The sequence below is a fragment of the Ambystoma mexicanum genome, chromosome 11, assembly GCF_040938575.1.
Source record: "Ambystoma mexicanum isolate Mex_15411 chromosome 11, UKY_AmexF1_1, whole genome shotgun sequence".
NCBI classification, from domain to species: domain Eukaryota; kingdom Metazoa; phylum Chordata; class Amphibia; order Caudata; family Ambystomatidae; genus Ambystoma; species Ambystoma mexicanum.
Genome location: NC_090934.1, coordinates 961,355,590 through 961,372,316, shown reverse-complemented (window position 1 = coordinate 961,372,316; position 16,727 = coordinate 961,355,590). Strand labels below are relative to the sequence as shown.

Below are 16,727 nucleotides of genomic sequence, written 5' to 3'. Positions count from 1 at the left end.
CCCTATTCCCATCTCGGCCCCCTCAAATCCCTCTACAAATCTGCCATCTGCACCCTCTGTCTTCTCTCTCCTCATGATTCCATCTCCATTTTATTTTCCGAGCTAGTCTGGCTTCCCTTCCACTCCCAACTTAAATTCCACTTCCTTTGTCTTGTTTTTAAATCTCTTCATGACCTTGCCCCTCCTTACCTCTCCTCTCTTCTCTCCTTCTATGCCCCCTCTCGCTCCCTATGCTCTGCTGATCTCTTTTTACTCTCTGTTCCCCCACCTCTGTGTGCCTCTTCTCGTTTCCGCTCCTTCCAGCTCCTTGCCCCCCTACATTGGAACTCCCTCCCTTTCTCTATCCGCTCCATGTCCACCTATTCCTCCTTCCGTTCCTCCTTAAAATCACTCCTTCACCCCCCTCCCTGACTTCTCTCCTCTTCCTCCTCTTCTTTCTCCTCCCCACTCCATCTTCCTTTTCCTTTCTCTCCCTGTCTCACCTATGATCTCCACCCTCCCTTCTACCCTCTCTGCTCCCTTTTCACTTTCCTCCTTCCAATACCTCTCCTCTTTTCTTCCTTCCCAAATGCAAATTGTTCCACATGCTGTTTTTTCTGGTTTGAATCATGTATATTTTATTGCTTCTATGTTCCATGTTGATGTTTTCTGGTTGTTATGCTATAAAGCGCTTTGGAGTAAAGCGCTATATAAACAAAAAAATACAAAATACAAATAAACCATTGTACTTAAAGGTATAGGGATAGGGCCCTGTGATGAGTCCTACGGAGTCATCACTTATTCCCTGCTGATGGGCTCTTCCCACATGGCCAAGTGACAGGAGCCGTTACCGGATCCTGAACCTGGGGGTAGTATTATAAGGGAGGATCATGTGGTGGTGGACAACTACTGGGAGGAGGTGATGACTCCGTTAGGAGAGACGAGGTATTCTCCCTCCCCCCCTTATGAGGAAAACCCTATGACACCTAAACTTCTCATGGCATACTGTCCTTCTAGGCAGAGTACCATTCATACCACATATGCACATAACACACACCTAACATTCCCTGTCTCAGATGTTTTTGTTCTAACCATAAATCCTAAACCGAATCACTTCAAAGGTCCCAGCAGTCATATGGACTCCAACTCCCATAAAGCCTCAAGTACTGAGACGAGGAAGAAGGAGAAGGAGTTAATATGGATTGAAAGAAACACCAAGCTAAACATGCAGGCTAGTTGTTGCGATGAAGTCCGAGTGCGCAGGACATTTAAAAATGGTGACCGCAATGCGAGAAAGGAAGGAGAAACTGAACAGAAGGAGAAGGCAGTAGCACAGGACTAAGACCAAAGAAAAAAAAAACAGACTGTGTTGGAGAAGGCAGACGCTCCAGACTGTCTCTCGCAAGCATTACCTATCGGCGTGGTGCAAGGCCAAAGGAGACACAGCAGACTGTGGAAGAACTGCTGAGGAGCCGGCAGCAGAGCTACCGGGAACGCAGTCATGCCGAGAAGCAGCAGTCTTACCGACTGTTGGGGAGAATTCTCTTCTATGGCTAATTTCCCTTACCTATAGAGTCCCCCAGCAGCTTTGCTGGATTTGAGTGGTTTATTTCTTTCTCCTGCTAAGAGTGAGACCCTTTTTTCCCACTCTTAGGCAGATTGCAAGTGTGTGTTTTAGGCTATCTTGTGTGCTTATGGTCTATGGGGTTTTTCTCACCCTCATAGGAATCATCTTTTTCATGTGTGGTACACAGCACCCTCCGTGCCGTACCACAGGGGTGTCGTAGCGACCCCAAAACATAGACTCCATACCCTGGGACTGACTACTGTCTCCCAGGGCATGTAAAGTCCCCATTGACTTTACTAGTCAATAGATATTAACAAAACCAGTACAACCCATCTTACTATGGAGGTACTGGGAAGGGTTAATAGTTTTTCCGTAGTGTTCATTTTCGAGGGGCTACCGTACAGTCCCTCTCTCAAAAGTTTCTGGCTGGTGGCAGTGGTTACTACCGAAAATATTCGACCGCAGATATATTCCTATGGGATTTTCCCATTGTTCGAGGCTACCACTTTTACTGACAGCCTCTAACATACAGCCGGTTTATTTTAATATTAACTTTACTCCGGTAGGTTTTTATTGCCAGAACTTTGATTAAATTTCTTTCTCGTGTCTTTCTCTATAGTCCTAACCCAGGTCGGGGATCCTTTGTTTGTCCTTTTGGTGGGCTTCTGCACAGAAGCCCTCCTCTCGGCGCCACTGAATCTGGTGTAGGCAGGATGTGTGGGGGGGAATAGGCACCCTGGACAGGGTTGCCTACGCAACCCAAGTCGCTCTCTGCCCTGATAGGCTGGGGGGTTCTCCCGCCAGGAGAGCCACCCCACTGTGTGAGTGACAGCTAGGCTGTATGAATGGGGGTCTTGCTGCATAAAAGCAGGGTCCTGAGGACTGGAGGACAAGACGTCGCGACTGGAACTAAGAAGCCGAAGAGGAGAGAACCCAAAGACATCTGCAACGACTGAACCACCAGTGAAGCCCTGCTGCAGATCCTCACCAATTTTCTCCGACGACTCGAGAAGATCTTCACCTGCAAGAGTCTTCTTCCCTTGAGCTGGTGGGGCCAACCAGTTTGCCAATCGCCTTCCAGGACTTGCCTTGGTTGAATCGCCAGTGCCAACCACCAGGAGACCGGATAGCCAGGCACCAGTCCACCCGGACCGCGATTTAAAGGGGCATACCTTTTATTTTGTTTGCCAGCACCGCGGCTGCTTTCATCCCTGGGCAGTGCAGTAACTCGAACCTTCCTCCACGACGAGAGCCTCTCTTCCTCTGTTGGATCTCCCGAACTGCAGGAACTGCCAGGAACTACCACCACCGCAGGAGCCTCTTCTACTTTTTAAGGTACATTGTTCCGCCAGGCCTCCCTTTTCGTTGGGTACTCCTAAAGTTGTTTTAAATCCTTTACTTCCTACTGGGTTCGCTGCCCCTATCATCTAACATTGTCTTTCACCTTCTGCAACCACATTTTTCGAATCGTTTAACAAAGACTTGACTGCAGCTACAAGAACATTTTGCTCCTGGGCACTTTGCCCTGTACCACTGACTCTGGCACAGGCCTATTGACTCTGGCTAAATCTGTTACAACTGCCTTCTCTAGATTGCTTCTCACCTAGAAATGTGTTGGTGCACCTAACTCTTATAACCACCTTTTCCTTCCCTCTTTTTAAACTTGTGAAGTGCCATTTTGCTTGGTTTCCACCTCATTATTAAACAAGCTAAAGTACTGCCTTGCCTAACTTGTTCACAATCTTCTTGGGAAGTGTTGCTGGTGTGTTTAAGGGTATATTCCTGTATAACTTGGCCTTTCCCTCCCTTTTGAGAAATTGATGAGTGGCATTTCTGCTTGGTTTTCACTGTGCCGTTTTGCTCAGTTTTCACTCTTGCTCAAACTTGTCTACAATTTAAATAGGGAGTTGTATATACATTTCTTGACTGATTTAACTTGCTTTTATAATAGTGATTTGTGTGTGAACATCAGAGTGAAAAATAAATATATATATTCTTTTTGATTCAAAGCTTTGGTCAGTGTTTCCTTGTTCCACAAGTATTGTACTGCTCATCTCCCTCTTGAGATAAGTCTGATTGCTTAGCCACAGCTACCAACTAAATCTTTGTGGTACAGACTAATACCAAAGGGGATTTATTGCTCATACCTGTAGTCTGAATTTTCTGTAGATCTCCCTAAGGGAACTGCAGAGGATTCTGCCTAACACCGACAGGTGAACGCGGATCTGACAGGGGAGCTGGGAGAAGGACTGCAGAGCAGTAAACGCCATCCCAGACTGACAGCTTCACCGCAGCAACGCGCCATGTGTCGGGGATGCTACTAAACACCAGTGAGTTGGCCCAGACATATTAAGGACCCCAACACGTACCGACAGGCATGTGAGCAATTAAGAACTTCTTTTTAATACCAACCAAGTGGAATACAAAGACAGAATTTGCACAAGTATCCATGTATGAGATCTAAGTGTGGGGAAAGTTGGCGCAAGTATTTCCACAAGCAAACTAATACTAATAAAGAAGTTAAAAGACAGAACTTGAACAAGTCTCCATATATGAGATATCAATGTAAAGAAAGTTGGAACAAGTAGTGCCTCGAGACAAAGAAGTATAGATCCAGTGAAGGAATACAACTGTGCTATACTAGAGGACACTACAACTATGAGAAGAAGTCCTGGTGAAAGAAGCACACCAGAAAGTGAGCACTTCGGGTGGGGGGCAAGATACCTTGCAGAGAAGCACACCAGGGGAAAGAAGATTCCTGGCAGGGGAGTATACCAGGCCACCCATTCGAAATACACATAGGAATAAAACATTGTGGGATGATACCTGGCAGGAGAGTAAACCAGGGGACATGATGAACCTACTAAAGGCTTCCCAGCAGCAGAGTACACAAGGAGGTAATCTTTAAGAAGTTGTTGTTAGAAAGAGACACATTTACCATCCTTAAGTTGTTGTATGAAAGGGACACTTGTGCCATCCTACCTGGGAAATCCAGTGGAAGAGAAACACCCCCTGGATCTAAGGATTTCTGCTTGGAAAATACTATTTTGTTGGCTTTATCTTTTTTTTTAATTATTTAATTGTGAACACTTTTTGCCAAGCATAAGTCAAAGACATTTCCTTAGTTGTTCATTTCTAGGATGAGGGTCAGATTAATATGTTTTGGACACAAGAATGTCTGCATAATTTTGATGACGAGACACAGACTGATCTTTAGTTTTACTTTCCTAGGCCGGGAAACACTCTTTAGCATACGGACACAGTGGCCTTTATCCAACCTTTTATTTTAATAAATGTGGATGACAATACCTACCTTAAACTTAACAACACTAAGACCGAATGTTTACTCCTCAGCCACCCCTCCAAGCAGAAACCCACTCAAAGGTGGCTGGACAAAATGCACTTGGACAGTTTCAACCCTCAGCTCACCCACTCAGGAAAATACCTAGGTTTAATTGTGGATAGCAATCTACCCATCCAACAACACACCATGTAAAATACTCCCCAACAGCTTGGTATCAGACCTCTCTACTCACAAGATCAAGTCCTTCCTCTGCCCCAGGCCTTTGGAGCAGTTGTCCAGGCCCTAGTGATCTTGCATCTCAAAGGAGGTAACATCCTCCTTGCAGGGCTCCAGGGTGCTCACGTGGCTCCCCTCAAATCAGCTCACCATGCCTCATCACCAGCTGCAGAAAATTCAACCACATCACCTCACCTGGTTCAAAGTGCACCAGCTTCCTATCCCAGCAGGTATCTGGTTCAAAACTGCGTGACTCCCCTACAAGGCAACCACAGCCGGTGCGCTGGCCTAGCTGATGGCAAACTAAGACTATTGCAATGGGCTTGGAGAATAGCTTGAGGGCAACACACTTGTCTTGGAAACAAGACAATGCAAAGCAGCATTGTTCGTTATCCGGTCTTTCACTTAGAGGCTGGACTCCGGCAGAAGCTCAATATGAAAAAGTAATTTAATATTTTCTTTTTAGCACATTTGTTAAGGGCCCTGAAGAAGAGAGTGCTTATCGATCATCACAAATGTTGGCCTTCCTTAAATGCCTGTTTTCGAATACGGTCTACTGTGTCTTAGGCATCTCCAGGGGGTTTTCTCTGCCCCCAGGAATGGAGATGAATGCATTAGATGTGGTGAATTTAAGATATTACATGCCAGCGCAAACGCTCTAGTATTTGTATGGAGGGAAGGAAGGGAGCGGCTCAAACTAAGTTATCTTTTTCCTTTCCTCTCTGCCATACAAATTAAGGAAACTGAGCCGTAACGAGAATGAAAGGAGTAAAAGCAATATGTTCAAAGCATTACATTATCATCCTAACTGTTTTCTACAGTGAGAAACATCATTGTTAAATCAGAGCAAGAAATAGGATGGTTTTGGGCATTGGGAGCACACCCATATATAAATATTGAATTAGTACAACTGTATAAATTGAAAGTATTATGGGAATTTAGATTTTCTAATATATGGTTAGTAAGTACTTTTTAATCTTTTCGTGTTTAATTGCTTAAAAATCTAATATGATATTGTGTTTATTAAAACAAGATTCGGCAATATCGTTGGGCAATGAATTTTGTGGTTACTTGATCATTTCTCTGCTATGCTTATTCATGAGCAGCAGTTTATTATATATATTAGTTATATTTTTCACCAAAAATATAACTCACTTAAGTTGACTTGATACATATGTCATTACATAAATGATTAAAGTATATATATTTTAATTTTTTTAGATGCTTCATTCATCAGTATTCTCCTCGGATCTGAAGCTTTGTTTAATGATTCCACATCTTCAATTGTGTTTGATGTTTTTAGAGACCTTCTAATATATTCCATTGCTGGTGAAGGTTAGAATATTGCCTTTTATTTGTTAAATATTTGTAAAATCAAAGCAAATCTAATTTCAATCAACCTGCTTACAACCAGTTCTGATTCTTTAATAATGTATTTTCTCTTGGAGCTTGAAGTATCACAGCATGTTAACTTTAGATGAACCATTTCATGTAGAGTAATTGTCAAATGTTTCAAGCTGCATAAAGTTTGTTAATTTGTACTGTTTAGTACATGTTATGTGTTGTCATAAAGAGTGCAGGCGCATTTACTGTAGTAACCAGGGTAGGCAAAAGCACGGCTAGTGTTGAAGTAGAATTCAAGGTCCTTAGATCGACACAGTACCTCCTTGGGATTAGGTATCAAAGAGCCTCAAAGGAAGCTACTTGTGCAGACTGGTTTTCGACAAAGGTACATTGCCCTCTGCTTAGCTCTGCGAGTTGCTCTCAGTGTCACAATTCTTAAGAAAACGGTCAGCACAAACTTGCTTTTTTATTGCTTTGCTATCACATCATCTTGATGTATGTAAATCAGACCTTCTTAAAACACTGAATCAGGCCTTCCTCAGACACATATGACTTGGGCTTCAAAACATCAGATTCCTGCAAAACAATGATGCCCAACACAATTGCCAGAGACTGCTTCTTAGGCTTCACACATATTTCCCTATATCTCCAACATAACTCCAGAGGTAAATAAAACAGATGGGGATCCAATGACCTGATGCACTTCACCAATTTGTCAATACAGTGTTAAATCAACAACACAAAAAACTAATATTTCTTGGTGTGTGATTGTTTTACTGCTATGCCGCAAACATGTGTTTTGACCTATACATATATGTCTTCTGCAGGGCGTTTAGTAAATTCCAACACAGGACCCTGATGGCGTCTGACTTCCGAACTATTATTCAAACATTCAAACTCCTCAAGATTTGGAAGTCCTTGATATCTTCCTTAATCACTCCTTTAAGCAATCAAATAGATATGCAGATAAATATCCTTCTTAATAGACGCGACAGTCCGTGCTTTTACCACACAGATCGCTGTGTTTTCTGCCATCAGGCCATGTGTGGGTTGACAGCCTTCAGCAAGTTGCATTAAGCTGATTGTGAAAGACATTGGAAAGTGGCATGGCTGCTCATTAAGAAGTTTAATCACTAAGTGGTATGATTCCTAATTTTTAGAGATACCTAGGACATATATAAAGAAGGATATTTATCCACATATCTATTTGATTGCTTAAAGGAGTGATGAAGGAAGATATCAAGGACTCCCAGATCTTGAGGAGTTTGAATGTGTGAATAATAGTTTGGAAGTGAGACGGCATCAGGGTCCTGTGTTGAAATTTACTAAACGCCATGAAGAACACCTATTTGTATAGGTCGAAACACATGTTGGCGGCATACCAGTAAAAAGATCGTGCACAAAGAAATATTAGTTTTTGTGTTGTTTATTTAACACTGTATTGACAATTTGGTTCATAATATTAGAGGGTGAAGCGCATCAGGTCATTAGAACCCCCCTCTATTCTTTTAGTCTACGTGTATGACCCAGGGCTAGCGTCATTCACTGGTGACCAATGTTTACTCTACACGACTCATCTAATAACTCATTAGCTTTTCATTTGTATAGGTAGCCAGCTCGATGAGGGAATATCCCAGGTTTTTCTTACATATAATTCCAGAGGTAGTCCCAGTGTTCATGTTGAACAAATCGTGGAATAGACCCATCATATTCTGGAACTGTTCCTCAGTCCCGACTAGGTCTTTTGGCCAGAGAATACTTATGGTTGGCCAGGATACTTGTGTGATGCTGGAAATGCATCGGAGGGACAGGGCCTCCGTATCCTTGTCCTTTACTGCTTTTTATCGTGTGTTCTGTCGTGTTTTCCGCGCAGGAGTTCATGTGAGACTCCTGGCGGTGCAGCTCTCTCTTTTGGTTTGGTGAACAGACCCGTGGGGGATACCCTTATGGCACCCATGGGTGCCCTGTGTCCCTAGTGTATGTTTTTGGGCACCTGTGTGTGACCCACAGAGCAGGGTACGGGCTGGTGGCAGTTCCGTGCTGAAATTACTGGTGCCCTGAGTGTCCTCCATTTTGGGATGCCCAGGCCCTGTCATTGGAATCGGTAGATTCCTGATGGAGACAAAATGGCCCCCATGGCCTCTTGCCTTCCATCACCTGTTACCTTGATCTTCCCGAAGTCCCGGGAAGCCCTGCCTCTGCCCCTTCCCCCTGACTGGCTGTTGGGTGGAAGTTCCATATATGGTAGTGTGGGGAAGTGCCGACCAGACTGGCTGGAGCCTTCTCAACGACCATATGTTGTGGGTACGCCTCTGGGTGGGACCTGGGTGAATGGAGTGTGTGACAAATATACATTCTATATTGTGGCTGTCTAGTATGTGGTGGTTGACACAATAGTTGAGACAGCCCTGCCCCAAACCGGTATGAATGCAGCTTGGAGTGTTGAATGGCTCGGTACTTGTCCCAATACACATAACTTGTTGTGAGTGTCTGGAGAGAAGTGAATGGCCTGAATACCTTGTGTGCCTGATTGGCTGCCTGCCCACATGAATGCCCGTAGTCTTGATTGGATGCTTGAGTGTGACCCAGCAGAATGAATGGGAGATCAACAGTATATCTGGGGACCTCTCACTGCTAGGAATCGTTTTCAGAAGCTGAAGTCCACTACGACGAGTAACTGGAGTAACTGAAGCTTGATCCTGAAGCCCTGCTGGACAAGAAGAATTGCTGTTGCTCTCCTTCACAATCTGAAAGCTGCTGTGCTTCAAGAACTGACCCAGAGAGGACCTGGTAAGGCGCCCTCTTCCCGAGCTACTAGGGACCATCGTGCACAGCTGATCTTTGCCTAAGCTTCTTGGTAGACAGACCTTCGACAGGCTGCCGACCCGATATGGGGACTGCTGCGGAACTCCAAGGAGAAGCGCCCGGACTGTTGTCCGCCACTGTCGCCGACCGCCGTCGCCGACTGGAGCCGCCGTGCTCCTGTTGCCTAAGAACTTCATTGATCCAAGGACGCTCTCATCCGCATTGTCGCCGCCGTATCCTGCTGGAGAAGGCCTGACCGCCGACGCGCTGAGGAGCATCCACCGGTGGGTTTCCCGCCACCCAAAGACCATAGAGATGCCAACGACTCGACGCCCTTGCTGGGCCACAGTTCTTCAACTCTTTGCGGTCCAGAACTATCGACATCAAGGTGCCCCACACGCCTCTTCCTTGCAGGACGTTTTCGCTTCCCCATCAACGAGCACCGCTGGGAACGACGCGGCCACTTCACCGTCATAGCTCGACCTGTTCTCCGTCGGATGCTCGACGACCCGTGACTCCCGCCTGAAAGGGAGGACACTCAAGAAGGGCTGTCGATTTCCCCGACGAGCAAGGCTACAATGCCAGGTACTTTGGGGTTGCAGAACTATTGGAAAGTATAGTGGGAACAATATATGGGCTGCGCTTGTATCTTTCTCCTACAGGTTGCCCAGGTGGGGGGATCTCCACACAGAACTGTGTCTAGGTAGCAGGACCAGTATTGTGGCAATTGCTTAACCATCTTGCTTTCCTTCCTCTCTCTACTGCTGGTTTCCTCTTTCTTTTGATCTGTGTGTCATTCTGACCATCTGCACTTTAAGGAGATCTAATAACATTAGTGGTACCACTTTAGAATTGTATGTATTTACCATTGTTGATTTTTGGAGTACAAAGAGAGTTATCGTGATTGTGTATATGACCTTGAATCTTAATTATATAAAGACTGTGTTTTAACCGATACAGTGTGTGGACATTCCTTTGTGGGTGCTTGGGGACTACACTGTACTTAAGAACCAGCTCGTATCACCTCCTGAGAAGCTAGGCCTTGATTGCTCGACTACGTTACCATAATAGAGAATCTTGGCAGGGGTCTCGGTGTCTCCCCTCTACCATATAGAGAGCGGAAGTGCAGACCCCCCTCCGGTCTTTACAGCTTGTGCTCCATGAAGGGTTAAAGTGCGCAATACACTATTTACATTTTATTAAGGGCAGTTCTAGACAGCTGATTACATCTGGTTTTCAGTAACTAAGGAAATCAATGGGTATTGCCCTGTCATGGAACGGTTTACTGTTGTGTGCAGACGAGACTCAAATCAATGAATACAAAGTGCATCTCATAACCTAGTAGACTACTTTAATCGGTTTCCTGATAGAAGAACTGGGTCTTGTCCCTGGAATTATGTTTACAAATTGTCAGATATATTGCCATATAAAAAAAGACCTGTCAGTAAAATTCATCACTTAATCTTTCGCATAACAGGCTTGAATTAAAATTATTCAAAATTATTCAACACTAATGTACAAGCCAGCTAGTAAGATCATTTTCTTCAAAAATAACTATTGGAAAATGATGAAAGCAGGGATATCACCAAGCTTAAACCAATAGCTCGATACATGTTGATATGTATCTCCAAATCCACAGAAATACCACACAATTGTGTTCCCTATTCCTTAACACTACTTTCAAAAACTGTATAACAAACAGTAGCACTGTGAATAAAAATGAATCAACTAAATCCATTTATCCCCAATTGAGTAACCTCTTAACAACAGTAAGGGCCTCATAAGGGATTTGGCAGAGCGGCAAAAATGCAGCGATAACACTATTACTGCCTCATTAACGCTCTTCCGAATCCCGAGTTTGGGTGTAAAGCTGGAGATTTACCTCCAGCTATTAGCTGGAGGTAAATCTCCAGCTTTCCGTCTGTTTCGGTGCTGTTACAGCCAGCGATATTACCGCTGGCAGTAATAGCACCGAAACTCTCCATAGAGTCCTATAGACTCTCAAAAAATGGGGAATTACTGCCTTACCACTACTCTGTATACGGCGCTAATAGCACCAGACGCAGTAGCGGTAACGCTAATAGCGTTGGTGGTATCCTGGTGCAATTACCGCCGGCATACCGCAAAGGGTATGATGAGGCCCACATATGAGTAGTGCTTTTGTTCGACCACATTGAGTGGGCACCAAAGCAGGTGATGCTATGATGTTTCCTTGCCCCTTTGATAGCAGGGTCTACACATCTTATCTGTTACTGTACATTCATTTTCTAGCTATTTAACAGTATCTGATTGCGATATATCTTTCAGAAGATTATTTTATTTTGTATCACATGTTCAGCATTTCGGTACCAATATAGCCACATTTTATGATCTAACATGTGACTGTCATGAGAAGACAAATGCAGTGAATATGGCAAGGGAAATGTGCACAAGATCACACAGTGAATAGCTTTGAGTCAAACAACATGCAAACAGGAACCGACACACATGTATACTAAAGCCTAGGATGTGCAAGTAGAGTGGGATAATAATACAAATATATGAAAAGGGATGTTGGGTAAGCTCTTAGAAGTTCTTTATGATTACAAAGAAAGTCGGCACGCGCTTTAACCACAATTGCTCTTATAGGTACTGATGACGTTAAGCCCACATACAGGGAAAGCAACAACAGGATCTTTGAGCTAACACGCTTGATGGTATTGTATAAGTTAACTTAAAGACAATACTCACGAGGACGGAAAATACCACCTGAAATGTCAGCGAAGCACACAAACCCTTTTGATCAAACAGGGACCCAGAAAGGCTATAACAGCAATGGGAGGAAAACTTAATACGTAATACTCATGACAAGGGGCAAGTAGGACTAGTGATTACAGAATAGTGAGGAAAACATCGACATTCACACAGGAGATAGCTACAACAGCACACTACACCTAATAATCAATAGGAAACAAATGGAGAAGTGCAAGGGAAAACCTGGACTAGATTCCAAGAGAAAGTAAAGGAACAGGAGGAGGGAAAGTGAAATTACAGAGTTTATGATAGTTTATGATAGTTTATTTATATAGTGTCTATACAGAAAGTGTTTCAAAGCGCTTCAAGGTGCGGAAGGGAGCAAGGGAAAAATACAATGACATTCTTACAAGGCCTTGAGACATTAAGAATGGGCAAATAAAACTATCGTACTAGGCCTGACGACATTTCAGTTAGTGCAAGAGCATAGAACACAACATGGGGGGTGGGGGTTAAGGAGAGGAGCAAGCAGTAGACTATCGTACTAGTCCTGATGACATTTCTGATAATGCAAGAGCATGATCAGAAAAAGAGGGGCGGGGGAGAGGAACAAGCAGTGCAAAATGCTAAATCTATAAACGGGGAGAGACTAAAGGATCAAGGTTTCACAGCAGAATAGGGCAAAGTCAAAGAAATATAGAACACAGGCAAACTGGGCTGCACAGAAAAAGGAAAGCACTGGGAAGTACTGCCTGCAAAACAGCGGAAGACAAAGTGAATCCAGGAAGCAGAAATCACTAATAAGCACAATAAATCCAAAAACCAAGGGAAAAAAAACGTGAAAATAGAAACTAGGAAGTAGACACTAAGCTAAGAACCAGGAACAAGGGACCAGTCACAAGCAAGAACACTGAATCAATGACCGGCAATGGACTGAATCAAAGGCAGCATTTAAAGCTGCTTAACGAGCAGATGCCTCAGGTGTGCTGCTTGCTGCATCTCCCAGCCACAGGTATTGCTTATCCTCCACCCAACCTTGTCCTGCAAGGGTGGAGATGAAGCAGTGGGCCAGGCATTCTGGGAAGCATAGTCTTTTGATTAAAGCAGCATACTGGCTGCCAAAAACCTGGAATGGATCTAGAAGGGAAGTAGCATGAAAAATAAGGATTTAGCACACCCAATTTACCACAGCACTGTAGAATAAGGTTTGGAAGGAAAGTCCAGTAGGGAATATTTTTTTTTTATTTTTTTTTTATTGTTTTTGGTTTACATACAAAACCTTTACATTGACATTTAATACTTTCTTAAAAGGAAAAAAAAAGAACTTATCAAGTTACATATTAAATATGACCTACAATCAGTGCATATTGGAGGAAAACAATATCTCTTAATGCAGATAAAATATTTTAGAATTTCATATATAATCTTCAAATCAATGGCTTGGTCTAAAAATAACAATCATGTTGTATGCAGATAAATATAGAAATCTCATAAAACCTCAAGAAACAACAGGTACAAAGTACATAGCGTCACATAGAATCACATCAGGTAACACATCCTCAATCAACCAAAGCTGTATAGAGATCCAGTGAATTAATAAAAGCTGCTACCACAAGGCCTTCTGCTACATTACATATTGATACGCATCTTGACCAGATATCGTCATCATCTCCCAGAGGCCCTAAGGTATAACATTTTCCCAGATATAGGCTCCTAATTTTTGTCAATTGAGCACAGTCTAGAAAGAAGTGAAAAACAGTTTCCAAGACCCCTATCGTATAACAAAATCTACATTGGGTGTTGGAATCTCCAGTCAAATTCCTTCTCTTCAAGACCTCTTTAGTTGGTAAAATATTCCACCTAAGTTTCAATAAAATAGAACAATAGTATCTATTAGGGAATTGGGTCATAATAAATGAAAGGGTTCCTTTTTTCCTATGTTCATAGTTAATGTTACTAAGGGAGGGATAAGAACCCAGCCTTTCAGTCGTGTTGATCCAGTCAAGAACATATAAAGGTTTATTAACTTTGTCCGGATTGGTCATTAATGTTTCCCTGTCCGTAGACAAATCATTAAGTCTCTTATCAAGTAAGTCTCTGAACTTAATGAGATAGATGTTACCTGCCGGCCCTGAGAGAAAAGGGTTCTCCCCAAAACAACATAAAGGGAATCACTTTCTGGGCAGAGAAAGGAACGGAATAGGGCCATTTACTACCACAGGGATTTAGCTCTGAGCGAAACCAGGCCCAATGCAAACCTAATTGCCACCACTGGAATGTTATTAGGCAATTTCAACACTTTTTCTCCAGATTATTCCTTCTATGGTATCCCAGAAGGAGTGGATATTCATGAAGTGGAGCTCCATGCCATATATCAACTTTGGCACAACCTTTCCCTCATAGAAATCCACTGCTGGATTTAAGGAAAATCTTCCATATTTTTCATCCAGTTTAATAATCTGTGCTCTCAATTGGGTAACCTTATGTTTAAGAAACACTTTAAGTTCAGAGACCGATGGATGGGCCAAGATTGGAAAACCAAAATACAGAATTCTTTGAGCTCTTGGGATCGTTTCCCCTCCAATTTCCAGTCCAATCTTTTGCCCTTATTTCCCTTTGAAATCACCAAAATTCGGGTTTTGCTCGGATTAATCTTTAGCCCATTAAGATCTGCATTTTGTTGGAACTTGTTAATCAACCATTGTAGCCCCACCCTGGTTTCAGTATGGAATAAACCCCAAATCATGTCCCCAAGTGGTGGGAATGGGAGCAAAGGGAGCGAATCGTGCCCGTATACCCCCCTCCCACAGCCATCTTCTGATGCCCACCACCCGCACTAGGCATCTTCTTTCCATGATAGGAGTGTTTTTTATTTGGTGGTGGCACTGATAGAAATAGTGTCCTGTGGGCAAAGGCAGGTGGACTGGAGTGTTTAGAACCAGGCTGCAGTATAGAAGAATCATAGGCAGGTCTCTGGTGAGGAAGATACTCATGAGTCGAAGAAAGGCGTGAAGGACTTGCAGGATCTGAAGCAGAGTTGTAAGGCACAGAAAACTCAGTCACTGGGAGCGGACACATATAAGTTCTCGAGGATGAAGGCAGGCTAGTGCAACATGCATTAGACAATGGTAGATGATCTGTTAGCCTTTCTACCAAGAGCGGACAGGCGGGAGGCGAGGAAACTACAGGCATGCTGGTAACAGTCTCAAAATCTGATGCCAAATATTCGTGAGGCACTGGTGCTGAAGTCAAGGAGTTGGGCAAACCACCTTGTGTATAAGGCAGGCATTCTGTTGGTCCCCCGGAAGCATAAGAAGGGCAGGCTGGAAGTTCTTTGGCTGTAAATGGTTGGGATTCAGGAGGAATCTCTGGAGCAGAAGAAAATGCAGCAAAATATGACGATGTAGACAGGTATACCTCTGATTTTGGCAACGAGGATAAGCAGGATACTGGTGTCTCATGAACTGAAGGCAAACAAGCAGTAGGCTCTGGGACTGCGAGACATGCACTTAGGATGGACTGCCGGAGGCTCTACGGCTGAAGTGTGATATGCTGGATGAGTCGCTGTAGCTGAAGACAAGCATACAGGCATGCCAGAGTAAACTTTGAGGCTAAATACATAAATGCTGGAGCTATCTCTGCAGCTGAAGACAAACATGCCAAGGTTTCTGGGACTGAGCACGTGCATGGTGGAGGTTCTTGAGTAAATGGTAGACATGGCAGAGGTTCATCTAGAAAAGTCAATGGCTCTAGGAGGACATACGGAAGTCGCAGAACATACGGAAGTCGCAGAAGTCGACAGACATATTGGTAGTTCAGGAATAGAAGGCACCTCTAGGGCAGTAGACTCCTTGGCACCAGTAACCAAAGACTGAGCTGTACCTTTGCAGTCCCTTTCCCTAGTGTATGGCACAGTGTCTCTTGCTTTGTAGAAGTTAAATTCAGCCAGAGGAATCACCATAGTAAAGAATCTGTTAATCAAGATTTTGTCAATTGTCCACTCATCTGTCTTAGCCTTTGAAAGTGGCAGATTAACAATCAACAGTTCAGGAATCGTCTGCCGGGTTTTTGGTTCTGTATACTGTGGAATGAGTTCATCAGAACATCAAATCTGTACTTTCTCTGACTGTTCGTTGTGACCAAAATTGTCAGAAGGAAGAGTGAACACAGAGGTAGCATCGTTTTCCACATCAGCTAGAACATCTACTTCAGTCTCAGCAGCTGGATCAAGAGCTGAGTCTTAGCCTACTGTAGTGACCGAATCTATGTAGGCCACTCTTGTGGATTGTGTTTGGAAATGAGAAACTTGCATGTATGCTAGCTCAGGGTTGTGACAAGCTGCTACACAGTAACTCGTAGGTAAAGGAGTGCATAGATAATCTTCAACTAACTGGAATTCCTGACAAACAGAAGGACACATGTCAGAAACTGTGCCCTGATTAAGCGCTGTGCTAGAAGAAAGACTTTCACTCGCAGTAGATCTTACATGTTGACAAATATCATGGTCTACTAAAGTCTCTACACTCAGGGACTAAACAGTGGTCACATCATCAACAAGGGATAAGGTCTGATGTGTATTAGTAAAGACTGCAAGGTTTTATTCTCCTTTTGTAAAGAAACAAATTATTGTCTTAACTCCTCAAGCTTAGCTTTTACCACGTCCTGCATTAACTGTGCTGGTGAGCTTGTCTTTGACCATAGCTTCCTGCCAATTAGCATATTCATCCATCATCACCTCAGTGGTCTGCTGTAGATTAGCGCTTTTAACTTGTCCTTGGG

General features: G+C 43.6%; 1 protein-coding gene across 1 annotated transcript in view; it reads left to right on the top strand.

The window, feature by feature from the left end:
* LOC138505085 (sperm-specific sodium:proton exchanger-like) overlaps nt 1–16,727 on the top strand; it is a 3,031,181-nt gene that overhangs the window by 549,613 nt on the left and 2,464,841 nt on the right. The window contains exon 5 of the mRNA XM_069625402.1: nt 6,288–6,401. Within this exon, the coding sequence (XP_069481503.1) occupies nt 6,288–6,401 (114 nt within the window). The remainder of the gene's footprint in view (nt 1–6,287; nt 6,402–16,727) is intronic.